General features: G+C 37.0%; 1 protein-coding gene across 1 annotated transcript; it reads left to right on the top strand.

The window, feature by feature from the left end:
- Positions 1 to 3132: 3132 nt before the first annotated feature.
- On the top strand, positions 3133 to 17712 carry CISD2 (CDGSH iron sulfur domain 2). The gene is made up of 3 exons (XM_021680413.2): positions 3133 to 3480; positions 14803 to 15017; positions 16598 to 17712. Exons 1-3 carry the CDS (start codon positions 3378 to 3380, stop codon positions 16685 to 16687), a joined length of 408 nt encoding a protein of 135 aa, XP_021536088.1. The 5' UTR covers positions 3133 to 3377; the 3' UTR covers positions 16688 to 17712.
- The last annotated feature ends 1903 nt before the right edge of the window (positions 17713 to 19615 follow it).

Below are 19615 nucleotides of genomic sequence, written 5' to 3'. Positions count from 1 at the left end.
ACAAGAGAACTCTGGGGGGCACCTGGGTGGCTCAGTCCTTAAGTGTCTGCTTTCGCCTCAGGTCATGGTCCCAGGGTCCTGGGATTGAGCCCCACATCGTTCTCTCTGCTCAGCGGGAAGCCTGCTTCTCCCTCTCCCACACCCCCTGCTTGTGTTCCCTCTCGCTGTCTCTCTCTCTCTGTCAAGTAAATAAAATCTTTTAAAAAAGAGAGAGAGGGCGCCTGGGTGGCTCAGTTGGTTAAGCGACTGCCTTCGGCTCAGGTCATGATCCTGGAGTCCCGGGATCGAGTCCCGCATCGGGCTCCCTGCTCGGCGGGGAGCCTGCTTCTCCCTCTGACCTTCCTCCCTCTTGTGCTCTCTGTCTCTCATTCTCTCTCTCTCAAATAAATAAATAAAATCTTTAAAAAAAAAAAAAAAAAAAGAGAGAGAAACCTGGGCTGGAAAGAGAGAAACCTGGGCTAGAAAGAGAGATCTGGGCTACATCAACTTATTGATCACATTTGAATTCATGGGACTGGATGAGCTTATAGAAGGAAACTAGTTAAGAAATTAGAGACTTGGGTCTAGCTAGGACAGTTGTAGGCAGAGGATTTACTGATCCTCATTCAAATTCTTAACACTAAATAATAACTCCTTCAGCTTTATTCACATATTATTTTGTCTGGCCTTTTCTAACCATAAAATATCTTTATGTCTTTTATTTATTTATTTTTTAAAGATTTTATTTATTTGACGGAGAGAGCGAGAGCGGGAACACAAGCAGGGGGAGTGGGAGAGGGAGAAGCAGGCTTCCCGCAGAGCAGTGAGCCCCATGTGGGGCTCGATCCCAGGACCCTGGGATCATGACCTGAGCCGAAGGCAGACGCTTCACAACTGAGCCACCCAGGTGCCCCTTTATGTCTTTTAAAAATGGCATCTAAATATAAGAAATAAACACTAATAAAACCAGATTTTGTTGGACACCATGTCAGAAAGTGGTTAGATAAGCCTGTCACTTCTGTGTTGGATATTATTTTCAGCCCCTCTGTTTCATGTACTGCCAAGAAGGCAGGGCTGTGGAAATGAAATGCAAAATTAAAAAATATGAATGAAACAAGATTTAAATGTTAAAGTAAAAGGAACAAAGAAAATATTCCCTAAAATACACAAAAAGAATTTTATTGGTGGGGTTAGGAAACTATCAGCTTTTATACATTAATGTAGTTCGTGTAATGAATCTTCTCTAAATTTTAAGATATGTGAGAGAGAGAGAGAGAGAAAGAAAGAAAGAAAAAAAAAAAGATAGATATGTGGATAACCCACTCACTACATTTCTTCTACTTGGAAATAGCAAACCAGCTATCCACATAAACTGCTCAGAAAAGCCATTCACAAAAGAACTACATGCTGTAGAATTCCTTTTATATGAAGCCCAAGAACATGTAAAGCAAGATAGAATAGTAGTGGTGGTGGTGGTGGTGGTAGGGGGACATGGTTTGAAGGGGCACAAAGAAGCTCTCGGGTATTGGATATATTCTATATATATTGATCACATCAAATTGTACCTTTGGCACTCAAACATTTTACTATGCCGTATCTCTTAACTGAAGTATTTATTTTTTAATTGCTTTAAAGAAAAACCTTAGAAGCCTAAAGAATCTCACTCAACACAGCTCGTTTTGCCCTTGTCAAGGCTACAAAGCCTCTAATTAAGAAACAAATATTTAGGGGCTATTGCCAAGCCTTTCTTCCCCTAATTTGCCTCACTCCCAACCCACCCATAGGTCAATCATCTCCCCAAGGGTACTTCTACATCCGATCACAGAGATTAAAGATAACCCGTAAAAGAACAATCCAGAGGACAAAAATATCTCAGAATATTATATTCATAATAAACAAGCTTCCGGGTCGTTCTTTCACCAAACCAAAAGTAAGCTCCCAACAGGAAATTTAAAAGAAATCCTACTGTAAACAAACTTTTGATCATCACTTTGTATATAACCTTCTATATTGCTCTGGTTCATGACCTGTACCTAAACATCTTCATTGAATTTCCATTGTAATTGTATTTTGAACAGGGTAAAATGATAGAAAATTGGTTTATCTAGATTTCAACTAACTCGCTTACTGACGGTTATCTTTTTTTAGTGAAAAACCATCATATATTGAAGACTCCAGAGAAGGACTTTTAAAAAATGTCTTCCCTTTCTCACTTTAAAATGAAAATACCCAGGGAAAAATAAAGAGAAAACGTATTTATTACAACTGGCTGTTATATTAAGTCACACAAAATGAAATACTGCACCATGAGCAGTTCGTTGGTATTGTAGGTTATTGGTCAGGTCGAGTTCAGAACGGTAAGGAGGCACTGTATTAAGACAGCACACCACATACACAACATGCAATCAGCAAGTGCATTACTTCGGATATTTCACACTTCAGTAAAAATAGGAAAGTCATGTCAAGGAAAGCGCTGCAAGGAAGTGAAGCTGTCTCCTTTCTTCATTTTTTAAAAAGTTATTAGTAAACAATTAAATTTAAAGATCTTCACGGATACTTTAGCTTGTAGCAGAAATCCTACAACATAAAAGTCACTTGAAAGGTTTATATTCTTTTACCACTTTCCTAGTTTTAGTTAACTGAAAAAAGAAAAAAGATCTGCAGAAGGAACCGAAAGTATCTAAAGGACTATCACGGGTCATATCTAAGGAGAAGAAAAAAAAAACAAAAAACAACCAGTCAGGGTTGCACAAAACTGCCGAGTAGTTAGCTTTAAGCAGTTAGTCGTTTAGGTATTTTCACTTCTTTTTTAAAAACCTGGCTTGTAGGGGTGAGGGAACGGAGTTAGGCACCGCCGGGTAGCTGGGGAGGGTGCTCTTGGTGAGTATGCAATCCTAGGGCCATGGCACCCGACCGGTTCCGGGAAGAAGGGGCCGGGACGAGAGGGGCCGAAGTAAAAAGCGACGCCAGGAGAAACTCACTTTTGAAAGGCACTTTCCGGTTGCAAAGCACTCTCACATGCTTTATCTCATCGGACACAGTATCCTTTCTGCTGGCCTCGAGCGTCTACAGATGTAAAAGGCCCAACGTGAACACAGGCCCTCTTCAAAACCGAAATCCCACGGAGGGCCTTGTTACTCATCCACTCCCGCTGCTCCGCACCTCGCGGCCGCGCGCACCCCCTTGGCGTCCGCGGGGCGCGCACGTCACTCGCCCGCTGCCAATCGGCGCCCAGCAGGTCAACCTCTCCTCCGAGGGCCCCCCCCAGCACCGCCCCCTCCAGCCCGCCGCGAGACCCAGGCCGCGACGCCCGCCGGCCGCTTCCGCTGTCGGCGCAGGCGCGACAGCTCGGCCGGAGAACGGCGCGGGCTGGGAGGGAGTGGACGCTGCTGGCGAGGATGGTACTGGAGAGCGTGGCCCGCATCGTGAAGGTGCAGCTGCCGGCGTATCTAAAGCGGCTCCCTGTCCCCGAGAGCGTTACCGGGTTCGCCCGGCTCACAGGTAATCCCCGCCTTCGGCCAGTCCCCCTGCTTGCAAGTTGCCCAAGGTGGGAGTGGGGGGTGGTCTAAACCTCCGCGGGCCAAGGGGCGGGGCGGGGCTTGGCGTGTGGCGCATGACCCCGTGACCCTGTGCGCAGAGGTTGGGGGCGCGCGCCGGCACAGCCGCTTTGGAGCGCGAGTGATTCTTCTTCTCGTCCTTGTCCTAGTGGCTCTTCCGTGTCCTTTCGTGATGGGAGACCAGGTTTTTGTAGAGAAAGTGCTGAGTTGGTAGCGGGCCTATATCTTTCATCTCTCATCGCTCGCTGCAGTGTGGTTGTTTATGTTAAAGTAGGATAAGTCATCGTTATCTAAGGCACTGTGAATCAGGCATTCCCAGCTCTCAGCGGGGTTTAACCCACAGCGTGTGAGTGTTTGGGGGGGCGGGGCGGGGAGAGAAACACAGCCATACACGCAATATGTGTATGGCAGTTTTATTCGGTAGCAAAATTGGAGACTAACCTCCACTCCCATAGGGAGGACTTGAACTACCCCGGGGGCATTTGAGGTCATCTCCATTACTGTGGGCCTGGAGGTAGTTAAGGTAACGAGTTGAGGAAAGATAAGTTAGCCAGGTGTTCAAAGGCTAGTACGATGGACCAAATGTTAGATAAGGAAATTTAATGAATATATGTTAACATTCTGTTTTTAAGATCCCTTCTTAAAAAAAAAAAAAAGAACCCACAACTGAGGATTTTACATCTAAAGGAGGAAATTTCCGTAATGCAGTTAACACTTGGAAGATTTTGTAGGGTTTTGGGTGTTGCAGTGTAAGTGGGGTATTTGTCAACCAGACTGAGACTGATTAGGACGGTGAGGGGGGAAAAACCATATTGATTCGGCAAACTTTGAACTCATAGGTCCTGAATGTCAGGGAATGAAACATGAATTACGATAATTTTGAGATAAATAGGGTTGCTTAGCCTGGAGCGTTCCGGAGTTCTATGGTAGCTGACATGAAACATAGCATTTGGAAGGCTTACTGGTGGAAGAAGAATAGATTTATTCTGTGTAGACCAAAAGACAGAACTAGGACCAAATTAGTGAAAATTATTTGGAGGTAGATTTCAGCCCCAACACACAGAAGGCTTCTTTTTGGTTGTTTTTTGTATTTTAAGATAATACTATCCCTAAAGAAGGGATAGTATTTAAAAAGAAAAAAAAAAGGCAGAGTTGGGTAGTAGACAGATTTAGATGAGGTAAATTAGATGACATTCCAAACCTAGAGATTCTTTGATTTATGGCTTAGTAGGAAACATGTAATTGAATAGAAAGCATGGTAACTGAATAATTAACATTAAAAGAAACATCTAAATATCATAATCAGCATAAAAGTAACATAAAATGAAAAAAAAATGTTTCAAGTCAAGTATTTAGAAACATCAAAGTTTTCTTTTGATCCTATTATTCTGATAGATTTTCTGCAGTTCTATAAAATTTTGACTTTTTTCCCCTTTATCATTGCTTTTACTTTAGTACTTTCCATATTTTAATATATTCCTTATCTTTTTCTAGCAACTATATAATCCTATTTTAGACTAACATCACGGTAGGCCTAACCATTCCCCCGCAGCTGGAAATTTGGAATGTTTGTGCGTGTATAGATTTTATTCATAATGTTCAGTGGTAAGTAGCCCTATACCAGTTGTTAGGGGTTTTTTTTTTTCTCCTTTGAATTATACCCTTGAACGTATTCACCAAAATGGTAATACCAGATCAGAAGAATATGATTATTTTGTGACATTATTTTCCATTTGTGCCATTATTTTCCAGTTGTCAACTTATATTAATAATTTGCCCAAATTAACTGCCAAGTTTTTAACAGGAAAGAAAGAAGTCCCCTTACTCCTACCCCAGTCCAGTATAATCTGAATTTTGTGTGTTGATTCCAGTGGTGGCTGGTTTTATATTAGTTTCAATTTTCTGTAAATAGAGTTTAGTTGGAACAGATAGAAAGTATATAATTTGATTGAGTGGCTAGATTTTAGAAACATATTTTTTTTTTCTTGAAGATTTCCACTGTCAACAAATATTTAATTCCTACTAAAGGCATTAAGGAACCTCAGCCTAAACCTTTTCTCCCTTAAATCAATAACATATAGTAACTTTCTCTTAAAGTAAGGACTGATTCTCAGAAATAGTGACAACTCTGATAAATATCTTAAAAACATGTACCTAAGTTCCTTTACAATGTGTCTGTACTTTAGTTCTCATTGTATTGCTTATTAGGAAACATGTTTGTAATAACTGCTTTATGAACAAATGAGGTAGTCTCTTTCATACTGGACAAAGACAGTATAACAGTTGCAGAATTTGTTTTGGAGCACCATGGACTAAGATTCCCACTGACCAATTTCCACTCTGAGTCTTCCCTTCGGAATAGATTGTAATAGCTAATTACATTTATCTGTCTTGATTGAGCTACTTATAGAATCCATACTTAGACTTTTGTTGAAGTAACCTAGAAGATCACTTTTCAGCAAATGTTTAGAATGTCTAGGAAACCAAAAGTGTTTCCATTTTCTATCTGAAAATTAGAACAAAGTTACAGCTTACGTTATTGCCTGTTTTTTCTTCCCTATTTTCATCTAGTGGTTTTTTTTTTTTTTTTTTTAAAGATTTTATTTATTTATTTGACAGAGAGACACAGCGAGAGAGGGAACACAAGCAGGGGGAGTGGGAGAGGGAGAAGCAGGCTTCCCGCCGAGCAGGGAGCCCGATGTGGGGCTCGATCCCAGGACCCTGGGATCATGACCTGAGCCGAAGGCAGACGCTTAACGACTGAGCCACCCAGGCGCCCCTCTAGTGGTTTTTTTTAAAGCAGTTGGTTCTCTCATGATGACTCTGCATTCTTAGTAAACACTTGGAGATCCTTAATCACCATACAGTATTTACAAACAGTCCTTATCTATCAGAAACAACTGATCTCTTTTTGTTTAGGTCACATGTTTAACAGTGAGTCTTTTAAGATAAATTTGTATGATTCCGCCCTTTGGAAGTATATTCTAATACTTTGACCTTTTTAAAAAAAGCTTTCTATGTTTAAAATAGAACAACAACAAAATCTTCCTATTCAAAAGTCATGAGCAGTTTACTTCTAGATTTAAAAGCTTGCTATGAAACTTTGAATATAGTAGCTCTTCCCTCCTTGACCCTGTTTGCTTCTTTGAAACATAACGGTTTTGCTCCTAAAGATAAAGCAGTGAATCCCAAGACAATATCTTTTCCAGAGTAGCACAAACATGTCAGAGCTGACAGCTTTAAAGGCATTAGCTCTGTTTATCCAGAAAGGGCCAATTTTGAATGAATAATTTAGAAGTGGAAAAGGGTTGAAAACCTATATCCATAAGAAGACTTCTACAAGCGTGTGTATAGCAGCCTTATTTTTAATAGCCCCAAACTGGAAGCAACCAAAATATCTACCAACAGGAGAGTGGATAAATAAATTATAGTATATTCAGAGTGGAATACTGGTTAGCAATAAAAGGGGATGGATTACTGATCCACTGGATGAATCTCAAAAACTTTATGTTGAGTGAAAAAGCTTTGGGTGTAGACATCAGTGGTGGGAAGATAGACTAGAAAAGGACAGGAGAATACTTTCTTGGGTAATGGAGTATTTTGCATGTTTTTACATTTTCAGTGGAGGCTACTGGGGTATATTTGTCACAGCTCAGAGCTAAACACCTAAGATTTGTTTTATTTTATTGTATGTAAAATGTACCACAATTTTTTTTTTAAAGAAATGGAACAAAAAGTGATTTTCTCAGTAGAGATATATAAGAAATTATTAAGTTCAAACTAGAAAGTTGCATTTATTAATATGTAAATATTATTTCTAAAACATCAAAGAATTTTATCTTAAAAAGCTGTGTTTGAGAATTTGGGAAAATAGTTACATAGTTCCTATAGGACTATAAAAGTTTTTTCCCTCTTTCTAGTTAGACCAACTCTACTTAAGTCAGTGTAATTAAAGAATCAAAGATTATACTAGCCTTTGTGGAGAACAATTTCGGTCTCATTAAAACATTTTCTGCCATCTAACTACTTTGCAGTGTAAAATTTCTCAAGTCATCAGGTATTTATTAAGTACTTGGTCCAGGAAATGTACTAGATACCAAAACACTGTTCTATTCATAATAATGAGGGGAAAAAAGGTCTTTAAATTGATCATTAATTTCATTTTATTGGCCTTTGGTCCTGAACAGTCTGTATTAGATTTTAAGTGGTAATAGTAAAACCGTCCCTTGAAAATATTTTACTTTCCTCTTTTTACAGTTCAGAAATAGAAATCATTTCTGTGTCTTACTTACCAAGAAAATATGTTATTAAATTTATCAGCAACCATGTTCCCAACATTATTTTAATAGTATCAATATATGCCACCTTTTGAGAAGGCAAAAGTCTGTCCTAGTTTCTAAGAATATAATTCCTCATTGAGATCTGTGTGTGTCTATGTGTGCTTTTACAGATGATAAAAACAGTATTTGTTTATATATCTTGGTCAGGAATATGGTGTGATAGGTAGCCTGTCTTTATAAAAGTTTGAACCTCCCCTGTCTTAAACTGAATTCTATTTCTCTGAGCAGATACTTTCTTTTAACAGTGTCTAAACTTTCAAAAAATTCACGTTAAAATTGTTTGCTACTCAGGTTGCTTTGAAATGTTCTTTTCTGTGTAGATTTTGTTTCTCTGAGGGTACCGGTTGTTTCACTCTACCTTCTTAGTCTGTTGTTTATCTTAATAGTGGGAAGTAGAATATTACAAAACACATTTAGAACTCTGCTTGGTATTTTAGTATTAGTGTGGTCTGGTTTTTCTTTTTTTAACTTAGAAACAGGTGTTTTAAAAAAATTGGAAAGAGGAAAATTTCACTGGTAGAGGAAGAAGGTCTTAAGTAAAAAAAAATTTTTTTTTGAAATAAAGGAAAAATTTTAAGGAAATTTAAGCTTTTTACATTCAAATGAGTAAGCAAAATGTTGCCTAAATGGGTACCTTTTTAGTGGATTGAATGTTGAGGTCAGCCAGTTGCATGTACTTGACTTAATTATAGCCAAAAGTACCTACACCCCACGCTCTCCAACCCTTGGTCTCTCACACTGTTATCTTCTACTCTTGGCTTGTCTACTTCATAATTTTTCATGGATGCACCTCCCTGCCTTAAATGAAACAGAGCTCTCCCTGAGGAAGTCACTTCCCCTGCCTGTAGCTCTCTCAGTGGTATCTTTTCTTTCTCTATCTTTCCTTGTCTTTCTGGGATGAGGGGGCAGAGAGAGTTGGCATCTTTTGGTCTCTGCAGAGCAGCTTCCACACTGGACTACTACACTGTTTGAAAGAAAGCTATGACTTGTGCCATCCATCAGTATCCCTAATTTTTTGCTGGTAACTATTGACCTTTAGTCTCTCCCTTATGTTCTTTAAGGATGTCAACACCTCATCTTTTCCCCTTTCTTCTACAACACTACTCTGGTATTTTCCTGCTTAAAATTGCTCTTCTTATGTTCTCTTTTGTTTTTAAATTAGAGACCAGTATCTCCATCCATCCAGACAATGAAACCAGAAATTTGGGAATCATGAAGGAGCCTCGCTTCCTCTATGTTTGATCACTCACCCAATCCTATTGATTTTACTTCCTGAGTTCGTAGTTCTTAAGTTTCAAGGCAAGTGCAGATTGATCACAGACCTACTCAGTATTCCCAATGAAAGCATCAGACTATCTCCTCAAAAAATGCATGCACACATACACTGTTCAGGCAGTTTTAGGGAATCCATTTGTCCTCTTTACTTTAATGGCCACTGCCTTAGTATAAGTTTGCATGATTTTTGGGGGGATTATTTCAGTGGATTTCTAACACTGTCTTGCATCTTGTCCTCACACTACCAGCTCTCTCTGCTCCGACCTCTGTCTCTCCACAAGTCCATCTTCCATCTGATACCATAATTCCATCTGATTTCATAAATGAATAGCTTTCCATTTACATTAATATTCAGAGATATCAGTGGTTCCCTTTTATGTACAGAGTAGATTATTACATACCTGTTGGTTTTTTTTGTTTGTTTTAAGATTTTATTCATTTGACACAGAATGAGAGAGACAGCACAAGCAGGGGGAGCTGCAGGCAGAATGAGAGGGAGAAGCAGGCTCCATCCCAGGACCTGGGATCATGACCTGCGCGCAAGGCAGACGCTTAACCGACTGAGCCACCCAGGCACCCCACCCTGTTGATCTTTATCATCTGGCACCTGATCACCTCTACAGTCCCTCCTGTTTCATCATATTCCAGCAGTATTGCGGCACTTACTTTTCATGCACCTCGTATCTCTGTGCTTCTACCTATGCTGTGTCTTCTGTGTGAAATGTAGCCCCTCTTCCCATAAGCCTGTGGACTCCTATACTCTTACTCATCTTTCAGAACTCTGGTTAGGTGCCAGATCCTCTCTGTAAAGTCTGCTCATCCCTACAGAGTTAATCATGTCTTCTGTACTCCTCACTTACAATTGCACATACTGTACAGTACTGTAATCCTTTTTTATAGATCTGTATTCCTTACTAGATGAAAAGCTTCTTTGGGGTAGGGACTGTGTCTTGTAATTTTTGTATCTTCACCTGTCATATCACCTAATCTGTGAGGTTTTATATTTCTTGAGGGTTCTTAAAGTTTTTTTCTTAACTATTTTAAGAAGAATTTTTGTCCTTTAACTTACACTGTTATCATTCCTAAGCCTTGAACAAAGGCAAACAAGTGCATACCTAATGGCAGTTACCTTAAATACCAGTTTAATGGAGTACAGACTCAATTCAGTCAAAATTCATTGAGGTCTTGGCTTGTATAAGTCTCTATTAGAGGATAGAGAGTGGGTGAGGAGACCGATATTTACATAACTGTAGTTTCAGGGCAGAATGCATTAGTAGCTTTCTTTTGCATAGTGCTCAATAGGTTTTACAGAGTGGTTTCCAACTTCATTCGTTCATTCCTCCCAACAGTTCAATGAAGTTGGAAGTCTCTTTACACGCGCTCTTCCTTGTGCCTTCAAATTTCTTTACTCAAGTCTTTAAGCCCCCAGCTTTTCCTTTGGGTCTTGGCTTAAAGAGCTTTCTTCCCTTCCTGTCTCCTTTACCTGAAGTGGCAGTCAGTCTACTGCTTTGCCCCTAGGATAGTCTCTTTCTTTCTTTTATCATCCTGTTTGTTTCCTTCATAGCTCTTATTATAGTCTAAAATTATCTTGCTTATTTATTTGTTTACTTGTTTGTGGTTATCTTCTCCTCTAAAATGTGTACCTTATGAAAGCAGGGACCTTATTCGTCAGCCCGAATCCCCAGCACCTAATGCAATATTTGGGATGTGGTGGGTACTTGTATTGTTGAACAAATGAATGAGGTATGTTGTTCTGATTTATAGACCAAAGAAACCTAATTCCGAGTATATGAAAATCTGGATTTATACAACAGATAAACTGAATTTGTTAGGTATTGAAATCCTGCTCTTGTGCCAGGCACTGTACTGAGAGCACTGGGTACATAGAGACAAATAAGGCCGCTACACTTGCATTAGCACGTTGTCTCCACGTCATGGGTACTTACTGTATAGTAAAAAACTAAAAAGGAATTGTTTAAGAATAGCAAAGAGATCAGATTTCTTAATTCAGTAATATCTATTAAGTACATAAATTGGCGAGAGAACTCAGAAAGAGGGGATTGTAAAAGAGCAAACTTGTTAGAGTGATGGAAATACCCTGTATCTTGCTTTAGGTGGTGTTTATAGGTCTATATAGTTGTAAAAACTCATCAAATTTAACACTTAACTCAAAGCTCAACAGGCTAAACTATAAATTAGGACTCAATATAAAATAAGTTGAAGCAAGCATTATTTAGGCACTGAGGATATAATGGTGACCTAGACAAATAAGGTGTCTGCTTTTGTAGATCTTACATTGATTGGGGGACATGATGGATGGATGTAGCCATTAAAATTCATGTTTCCAAATGACGCTAAGAAATTGGGAAATGTTCCTCATATAAAGTGAAAAAACTAAGATATGGACTGTATATACAACATGGTCTCAGTTTTGGCTTTTAAGTATCTAAAACGTGTATTTACAGAGCAAAAAAAACAAAAGTAAAATGTTACCAACTCTTGACTGATAGGATTAAAGTTATTTTTTATACTTTTCTAAATTTTGTAAAATAAATGCTATTTTTGATAATTCTTAACCATAAAAATAAAAAATATACTGTACAAAATATACGTTATACCTAACAGGAGGTGATAGTTTTCCCCTCAGAATATCTAAAATATCTGTGATAGCTCAACATATATCAAGCAGGTTCATAGGAAATAGCTATTCTTAAAATTTTTTTAAATTTCTTGTTTCATTTTTCTGTATTTCATATTTGTTCACTAAAAATATATTTAAGTGATTTAATTCTATTAAATATATTAAAATATATTTAAAGTGATTTAATTAAGCTTCATAGGCTGTTGTTATTTTTCGTTATTAAGCTTTTCTGTAGTTAAACTGAAGTTTATCACCTTCAAAAAGTTGATTGCACTCGGACTGTTGTATCAGTTATTACTTGGTTGTAGGAGATAATAGTACTTTTTATTACCATATTACCACAGAGTAATGTTTTACCGAGGAATTAGGTATGTTGAAAGAACAACATTTTTGGAAGTAGATTTTTAAAAGTATTAATGCCATTTATTCTCTGAGATTTGTGGGCTAGGAGAGGAAATGCTAAACTTAGGAATCTAAGTGACAGTTTTCATCTTTAAATTCTTATTTATTTACTTTTTGACTTTGAGTCATTTAACCTCTCATGACTTTTTAATTTTGTAATATACAGAATAATACTTAAAGTTACTCTACATTTAATAAACATTTACTGAATACTACTTCAAAATATTTTACTGGGTGTTGGGGTCAATAGCAATGTCAGACATTCATTGCCAGATCTAGAAGATAAGTGTAAATAAATAATTACAGTACTATGTGGTGAGTGAGAAAGGGACTGACATTTATGTTCTGCATTCATTCAAGTCATTCATGAAACACCTATGAGGTATCTACTTTGTGTCAGGGAGAGTAGTAAGGACATACCTCCTTTTCTTATAGGCTTATGAGTCAGCTTTATAAGCAGATGACAGACAGTGGTGTGATAAAAGAAACATGAGGAAAAAGGGTTTGGAAGTACAGGAGGAAGTGATTGATTTTGCTTTGTGAAATCAAGGAAGACTTCTGGAGAAGGCAATATTTGACCCTAATCTTGAGGAGTCTACACAAATTAGTCCAATAGACTAGAGGTAGAAAGACAGAAGGAGTTCCTTAGGCAAAGAACACAGGAACGCAGCTACTAGGTAGTAGCTTTGGGTGGCTTCAAATACGTAAGAGATGGGTGCTGAAGCTGTCAAAGCAGCCATGCTATGCTATAGAGATGTTGCTTTATTGAACAATGGTTTATAGCAGTGCCATCCAAAAAACATGATGGAAATGATCTCTGGCTGTCAGATATAGTAGCTCCTGGTACCATGTCACTGTTGAGCTGGTGATATGTAACTAGTTTGTCTTGGAAACTGAATTTTGAATTTTATTTAATTTAAATGTGTTTAAAGTTAATAGCTGTATCTGTATATTAAACGTGTTTTTTATTTTCTATATTTTATGATGCTTTGACAACTTGGGGGCCAAGAATAACCTGCACCTTCCCAGGAGTAGCTAATTCCTAGAGATAGTAAACAACCTGCCTGTAAACACACTTTTCATATGCAAACCAACCACCTCCTTTATCTCCCTCTCACATAGCACCCAGTATTTCTCCTGCCCTCATCACCCAGGGCTAAGTACTAGACACCTAGGGACTACCCCAGTAGCCCAGAGCCCACAGAAATTATTCCTTTTCTTTTAATACTTGAATAGTAAGAACAGTTATCTCTGGGAATAGTTTTACCAAGAGTAGAACAGATAAAATTTTACATCTGTTAGATTTGATTCGTGGTGATTGAGAACAGGTTATGGATTTATTGTCCTGCACTAAACCTGCTTATTAAGCTGTAGTTTACCCACATGAAAAATGGGAATAATAATGGTACCTACCAAATACAGCTGTTTGAACTAACACAGCTTAACAGAGTTAAATAAGGTAATACAGTTGTACTTTTAGCATAGTCTGTTAACATTAATTAGCATGCCTTGGCACATAATCTTTAGTTTTTCTCTTTTTCTTGACTAAGCTGTTTCTACACAGTGCTTAGCAAGATATCAGGTAAGCACTCTGAAGATTGTCAAAGGATAACATTTTAAGAACAAAGGATTCTCTGCAGAGGCATGGCACTAGCCAGCATTTGATAAACTCATGCTGAAATGTTTATCTTGGTTTCCTTATGTGTTTGTCTTCATAGACCTAGGGACCATTTTATTTATTTACTTACATTCCCTAACCTCCTCCCCCCCCCACCCAAGACAGTACTTAGTACTCCTAAGGCATTTAACGGACACTTAGGGAATAAGATGTATCCAATAATGAGAACATTCAGTGTATGAAAATTTCAGTTAGTTCTTTAAAATAATAGCTTTTGGACAACATTTCTTAAGGAATGACTATGTCTTACCAAAAATGTAAATTAAAGCATTGAAGACATGTTCTGTCTGAAATCCTAAATCGAGGGTAAAAACATTCTTTCTTGGGCATTCTGTTATATGGTATTTTTTTAAGATTTTATTTATTTATTTATTTGAGAGAGAGAGAGAGAGCGCGCGCACAAGCCGGAGGAGAGGGAGAAGCAGGCTCTCCACTGAGCAAGGAGCCCATGCGGGGCTCAATCCCAGCACCCTGGGATCATGACCTGAGCTGAAGGCAAACGCTTAACCCACTGAGCCACCCAGGCACCCCTGTTACATGATCTTAGACATGGAGGAAATGTTTTCTAAACCTATAAAATATATCACTCTTGTTTGTAATTGTGGTGATCATTATTCCTGAAATAAAAACAAAGATAAACACAAATATACTTAGTGTGAGGATAATGAAATAGGATATTTGACACAGGATCTATTTCTCAAAAGTTACGTGTTCCAGTTTTACAAGTTTTAAGTTAGCCCACAGATAAAACAAGGTGGTCTCAGGTATAGGGGGCTTGATTGTGTTACTTATACATAGTGTTATAGATAAGTTAGTTTTGAGATTAACGTGAGAAGTAAAGAATAGGTAAAGAGTAAGCTCAAGGACGACACATGCTGTTTGAGCTCTGTTACAAGAGGGCCGCGCACTGTTAAATCTGTACGTGTTCAGTTTCAGAATGGCTTCGGTTACTGCCTTTCCTTGGTGTACTTGCACTACTTGGCTACCTTGCAATTCGTCCATTCCTCCCGAAGAAAAAACAACAGAAGGATAGCTTGATTAATCTTAAAATACAAAAGGAAAATCCCAAAGTGGTGAATGAAATAAACATTGAAGATCTGTGTCTCACCAAAGCAGCTTACTGTAGGTGTTGGCGTTCTAAGACGGTAAGATGTGCACTCCCATGTACTCTAATACCATGCAGTTAAAGTTGTTCTGCTTCTTAAATCATCAGTTTTGAGGTTCTGGGAGATGAACGGTTTTTCCACAGGGTTCAGTACTGAAAATCTATATGCCTAAGTTAAAGTTTGCATTTTATGATGGATACTTACCTACATTAGAAATGTTACAGCAGCAAGGAAGGATAGAAATCTGATGCTTCAGAGCTGATGTCTGCCACTGATAGTATGACTTTGGTTGGGCAGGTTACTTAATCTTTAATCTCTGATGTTCAGGGTTTTTTTTTCCCCTGATAATATGTTACCATCATAGACATTTTTTAGGATTTAGTGAGATGCTGTATGTACAGTACCTTATATATAGATGAGCTAATAAATGGCACCTATAATTATGGATGACTTTTAATGTGGAAATAATAAGGAGTATGGTGTGATGAGTATTATAAGTGGCTGGTGAGATCTGTTTTCTTCTAGTACTATGATCATAGGTTATTTGAAGTTTTAAGTACGGTAGTGTTCATCACAACATTTTTTTGTAATAGCAAAGTTTTGGATCTGATAATGGAAATGATTAAAGTATGGTATAATACAAATTATGGGATATTAGGAAGCTATTACAAATCATGTTTTTAAAGACTGTTTTAATGACATGAGAGCATGATGTAATTAATAAGAAAAGCACAGTACAGTATGATCCCAATTTTGTTTTTTAAAAAAGGAATACACATTGTAAAGGCAGAAGAAAAATAGATCAAAATCATGATTATTTTAACTTATGAGTGAATTTTTTTAAAATGCATTTTTAAATTTTTTTCAAGAATTTTATAGTAAGTGTGAGTTTTATAGTAAGAAAACATGAAATAATGTATTTTGAATTTAAGTTGCAATCGACTCTTGAACAATGTGGCGGTTGGGGCAGCCACCCCCTGCATGGTCAAATCTGGGTATAATTTTTGGCTCCAAAACTTGATAGCCTACTGTTGACCAGAAGCCTTACTGATGACATAAACAGTCAGTTAACACATACTTTGTATGTTAGATGTATTACGTACTTTATTCTTACAATGAAGTAAGCTAGAGAAAAAATAAGAAATTTTATCTTCCTATGGTAAGAAAACCATAAGGAAGAGAAAATTCATTTACAGTACTGGACTGTGTTTATTGAAAAAAAAATCCACAGTTAAGTGGACCCGCACAGTTCAAACCTGTGTTGTTCAAGGGTCAACTGTACGTTCTTTTCTAATTTAAATAAATGAAGAGGTGAGCTCTAATTTGGGGTTCCACAGAGAACAAGGGCTTGTTTTGATCCCCCTTTAAACCTGTTTTATTGACTCTTGGAATAATTCAAGATAAAATAAAATCTATGTCAAATAATACATTATTTAAAATTGTTAGATTTGCTGTGAGATTGGAATGAGTTAGGTTAGATGCAGAATATACATTACTCAGGAAAGCTATCTGATGATTTTTTTTGAAAGTTATATACTTCTTTATAAGAGCATTTCACAAATATTCCTACTTGTTAAATCATTTTTAAAATAACACTTGTAATTCTTTTTCCTTTCTAGTTTCCTGCCTGTGATGGTTCACATAATAAACACAATGAATTGACAGGAGATAATGTGGGTCCACTAATACTGAAGAAGAAAGAAGTATAATAGTAATGAATTAGGATTGAATTTAGTTGTGTGCTGTAAAATCTTACAACAATATTTTTTCATTCTTTGTGTGTAGAGCTTTCAAATGGTGGTCTTAATTATTGCTACTGGTTGAGTAATTATTGCTGCCAATTTATTTTCTTGCTACACTACTGTTTATATTTGATACTTTGTATATTCAAACAGTCATTTATATAGAAATTAAATTGTACAACACTTTCATTCTTACTTCAAAGACTTAATGTATCTTCCTAAATAAAACCAACACTCTTGGTTTTAACTGAGAAAAATCTGTTTTTGGCAGTGGGCCCAAAGCTATTCCTTTGAATATCAATATGTTCTATAGAATCTACATTTAAAGTTTTTCTCCCTACATACACTATTAAATATTTTTCAGTCCCCTTCTGTTTTGATCATTTGAAGTGATTTTTCCTCTTGGCTGTCCCCACTCCTTTCTTTTCAGATCAATAAGAAAAATATTGCTCTCAAGAATTACTTGAGTTTTTAGAAAGATAAATGCTTTGCTTTATAAAGACTGTGTCTAATAAGTGTGAATATCCCAATTTCAGAAAAGACATGAACTGGATATAGAAAGTTCCAAAAAGGAACAGTTATTTACATTATAAAAATTTTGTTTACTTTACAAAAGGCTTGTTTGTGTTTGTTTAGGTGTGTGTTTTGTAAAAGTATCTTGAACTCTTTGACTCAGTGACAAGGTGGGATGAGGTGGCAAGAATACTTATACTAAACTCCTGAGCTGCTGCAATTTGAAGGTTAATTAGAAATAAACATAAAGTATATCTGAATTCATATTAAAATGATAAATCAGTGTTCAAAACCGTATACGTTTTCCTCTTTGTAACAGTGTAAGCCAGTAAAACATAAAATACAAAAAGGTTGCAAAATAAACTTACTGGAGAATCTTTAAAACTTTTATAATTTTTTAGCCTAAGTCTATTTAGTTTTATTGTATATTATAGTTCTTACATTAATAGCTGTCCTTAAGTCTGTCTATGAAAGGTACAATCCTGTCAGTTTACTGTGTCTTTTTTATATAGAAAGAAGATACAGGAGGCAGACATATTTAATTCTCCCTATAATAATCAAAGCTAAAAGCACGTGTATACACGAGACCCTGAACTAAGTCCTGTACTTAGATTTGTAATTTATTACATGTAATGTCAATAGGTTCTATTGTGTGATCTTTGATCTTGACTCTTGTGACCAACAGCAGGAATTTTAAAGTTAGAGTTAGAAATGTAATTGTGATTTTGAGAAGTTTTACAAGGTGTATGTACAAAATAGTTAATATTTCCTCATGTGTGAAGAGGGAGAAATGTACCACTGCTGTCACCATGGCTCTGGATGTTCTTTCTTACAGCCTTCTCTTTGACACTTTTAAGGGGCTTCACTGTCAGATGAAGCAATTATTTTTCCATTAGTGATCACAAGACTTTGGGAAAAATCATCCTTACCAAAAGTTTGAATCTCCATGGTCTGTGGTCCTGAAATGCTTTTCTTTAAAATTAATTTACTGCAGCACAACAACATGTATATTCTAGTGGTTCCCAGACTTAGATTTCACAGGAGAAGGTAAAATTTCCTAAAAATGTGGAGACTAAAATGAAATTATCAACTTTAAATTTTGTCAACTAAACATATATGAAGAATTGAAAATTAATTATCTCATAAAAGGTAACTTTAACACCCAAAAGTATAAGGGCTATACTCTCAGGATAGTTTTTGCTGCCCACATTTTCAATTTTTAAAATATGTTAAAGAGCTGTGTCCAAATATTTTCCTACCTGTGCAGATTTTTCAGAAGCCTCGGGCTGCTAGCAAGCTGTTATTTTAATGACTCCCTTTACATAAGCATTATTATCAGTTGCTGTCACTTCCTCTTGTAAAATCACAGAATTCTGTCGTGTCTGCTTTAAAAAGTGGGTATCTAGTAACTGCTTCTGAATTGTTACAACAGAAGATAACAGCTCTTGAAATACTTATCTTGGGTTTCTAGAACCTTTAAGAAACAACTCTGTCACTGTCACGTGATTGTTTTGAGGCCTGCTTCTCCTTACCCAGGGAACTGCTCATTGCCTTACTCAGCAAATGAGCACTACCATTACAAAAATATCAAGTATCCAAAACTGTTGAGCAGGCTTGAGGTATTAATGACTCATTCATATGGGTAATTAAGCAAGTTGTATTATGAAAACACCTTACAATTCAACTTTGAATTCAATGCCTCATATGATGATTCATTGAATTGCTTTTGTATTTTGTAACCTAGTTTGTTAATAAGTTTATGGGAAGCTACTTAAGCCAGTTGCTTATCCAAAGAGTTCTACCTTCCTTATTGTGATTCCTATAGTTTTCCAGTAGAAACATGCTGTCAGACTCTCCCTCTGCAAAGAGAGTTTTAAAACTCTACTGTTCAATAGGGTTCTTAAATTACGGTGGGTATTTTATTAACTACCAGAAACATCTAAGAATTGAGTGCCTCAGGTCCCCATCTTCAGAGTCTGCTTATTCTTACTTCACAACTAATTCTGATAAATTTGGTTATCTGATTGCTCCTAAAAAAAAAATCAAAAGAATGGACGGGGTCTTGCTAGTGGCAGGTAAACAATAAAATGTAACAACTGATAGCAGGGGAGGGAACCAAACAATAAATTTACTGTGAACTTTAAAAGCATAGCAGCTTGAGAATTTAACATAGGATCCTGCACACCACAGACCCTGAGAGCATCTCTGTGATCAGATTATACAAGTGATGTTTCATGATGAATTTGAATCAAGATAGGTAGTATATGGTGTTTAAGAAGGCAGGATATGTGTGGCATTTGGTGATACCAGTTTCCACTTCAAATAGTGAAAAGTTTAGCACTATCCAGGTGGAAAATTTATGCAGGAAATCCTTGACTCATT

The sequence above is a fragment of the Neomonachus schauinslandi genome, chromosome 2, assembly GCF_002201575.2.
Source record: "Neomonachus schauinslandi chromosome 2, ASM220157v2, whole genome shotgun sequence".
In the NCBI taxonomy this organism is placed as follows: Eukaryota; Metazoa; Chordata; class Mammalia; order Carnivora; family Phocidae; genus Neomonachus; species Neomonachus schauinslandi.
The sequence above is the reverse complement of the archived record's forward strand: the minus strand, read 5'-3'. Positions and strand labels throughout refer to the sequence as shown.